General features: G+C 35.2%; 1 protein-coding gene across 1 annotated transcript in view; it reads left to right on the forward strand.

Moving 5' to 3' along the window:
• Nucleotides 1-1,343, forward strand: part of NDUFS6 (NADH:ubiquinone oxidoreductase subunit S6) — a 6,485-nt gene extending 5,142 nt beyond the window's left edge. Inside the window, exons 3-4 of the mRNA XM_010708612.3 lie at nt 21-143; nt 1,199-1,343. Of these exons, the coding sequence (XP_010706914.1) occupies nt 21-143; nt 1,199-1,264 (189 nt within the window). The 3' untranslated portion in view covers nt 1,265-1,343. The remainder of the gene's footprint in view (nt 1-20; nt 144-1,198) is intronic.
• Nucleotides 1,344-1,943: the final 600 nt, after the last annotated feature.

Below are 1,943 nucleotides of genomic sequence, written 5' to 3' on the forward strand. Positions count from 1 at the left end.
TTCTCCTTCCCCTCTTGCAGGTGAATAAGAACTTTGCAATTGATTTAATAGCAGAGCAGCCTGTGAGTGAGGTTGAAAGCAGAATTATATCGTGTGATGGTGGTGGTGGAGCTTTGGGACATCCTAAAGTGTACATCAACTTGGTAATACTGCTATTCTTCATATAGCCTGCTTTACTTGTGAATTCTTATCTGTAAGATGATCTTTTAGCATATTAATTGAACAAAGTAAAAGAATAACTACTGAGCAGCTCATTTTATTTAGTGCCTGATGTAAAATTAAGGTTTCTACCCAGAAAAGTTAGAGAGTTTCCACTTGAAGTTACTAGAAATTTTTCTTGTGATGTTGATTTGTTAGAAAGTTTGTTTTGTTTCTTTTCTGAAAAAAGAAGTTAACTACAAAGTACTATGAACAAGCAGTGCCTTGTAATCAGAAACACTTGCTCTGTTTTGAGGCGCTTAGTCTAGGTGTTTAAATGCTGTATATTTTGGATCATGCCATTTATATTGAATCTTGCAAGTTCAAGGACTAAATGAAATGTATTTTCAGTTCATGGGAATCCTGGTAGTTCTGAAGATTGAAAGATTCCATCATAGAGAATCAGTGAAGAAATAAGACTTATATCTTTCTATTTTCCTTGACAGTAGTGATACAAGTGTCTTTCTGGAGAGTAATAACATTGAAGACTACTGATGAACTCAGTCGAGTTCTAGCTGATTAGGTTTTGTTCTCAGGCAAACTGTTGCAGTGGATGACTGTCTTTGCTTGCTCATCTAAACTTTGGTGTTTACTTTAATACTCAAGAAGTTAGTGAGAGATGCTAGTGTCCTTTAGCAGCAGTGCTGTTGCAACTCTCAACTACAAACACAGACATTTATATTTTGAACAAACAGCATTTTATAATGATCCATTTTACATTCTTCAAAGCAGATGTTCTAATATCCTAATTCAAACTTGAAAGCTTGTTTTTATTAGTCTTAGGAAGTTAATGTCTGTAGCACAGTGCTGATCTGTTGACTTACTCCTTTTGACCTGCATTACACTCTTCTTGAGGAATTCTTTAGCTTTTGTTACTTTTGAGATCTTTGTGTTAACAGACAAATTCTGCAACATCTGTAGTTTAAATCTTGAATGCTGATATCTGCAGAAAGTTCTGTGAAGTGAAACTAGCAGCTTCTGTGTCTTTATATTTTTGCAGGACAAAGACACAAAGACTGGAACATGTGGCTACTGTGGACTTCAGTTTAAACAGAAACATCACTGAATGATTACCTGCGTGCTTGCACATATCTGTTAAGATGTTAACGCTTAACTATAAATAAACAGTATATTTAAAAGCTCAAGACAAGCATTTGTGTTTATCTTAACTATGGAAAGTCCAGTCTGCACATCTTTAAAACCTACCTTTACAAGTATTGGTATATTATCTATATAGTACTTACTTTTGTTTTTTGGCACAAGTGTCTTGTTTGGCAGACTTCTTGTGGACTTGAAGGTGGCATGGTGGCATTAGACTACAGTAAAGATGGTTTGTGACAAGTGGACTTGTATTCTTTTGAACACTGAATTGAATTTAAATGACTGGGCAGTAGATTACCCTGGAATATTGTTTTTTGGTGTTGATACTGTTAATTTGCTCATGGCTTTGAATCTAGCTAGGTTCAAAAATAAAAGCGATAGAAAAATAGAACATTCAGCACTGTAGCATTTACAGATGTGTATCTCAGAAGCAAGACTGTGGTCTTTGAATTAAGCAGCTGTCCTTCCTTTATTGGAAGGACATTAAAATGGTGATCAGCATGAGCTGAAGGGTGAGGACATAAGCAATTCTCTTCCATATGAGAAGATTAGAATATAAATAACTGATTTTGCTTGGATTTCACACGTTTGAAGCTACTTCAGGAATTGGTCTTGTCTGATTCAAGAAAGTAGAGTTATTGCTC

Source organism: Meleagris gallopavo, chromosome 3, assembly GCF_000146605.3.
Source record: "Meleagris gallopavo isolate NT-WF06-2002-E0010 breed Aviagen turkey brand Nicholas breeding stock chromosome 3, Turkey_5.1, whole genome shotgun sequence".
Taxonomy (NCBI): Eukaryota; Metazoa; Chordata; class Aves; order Galliformes; family Phasianidae; genus Meleagris; species Meleagris gallopavo.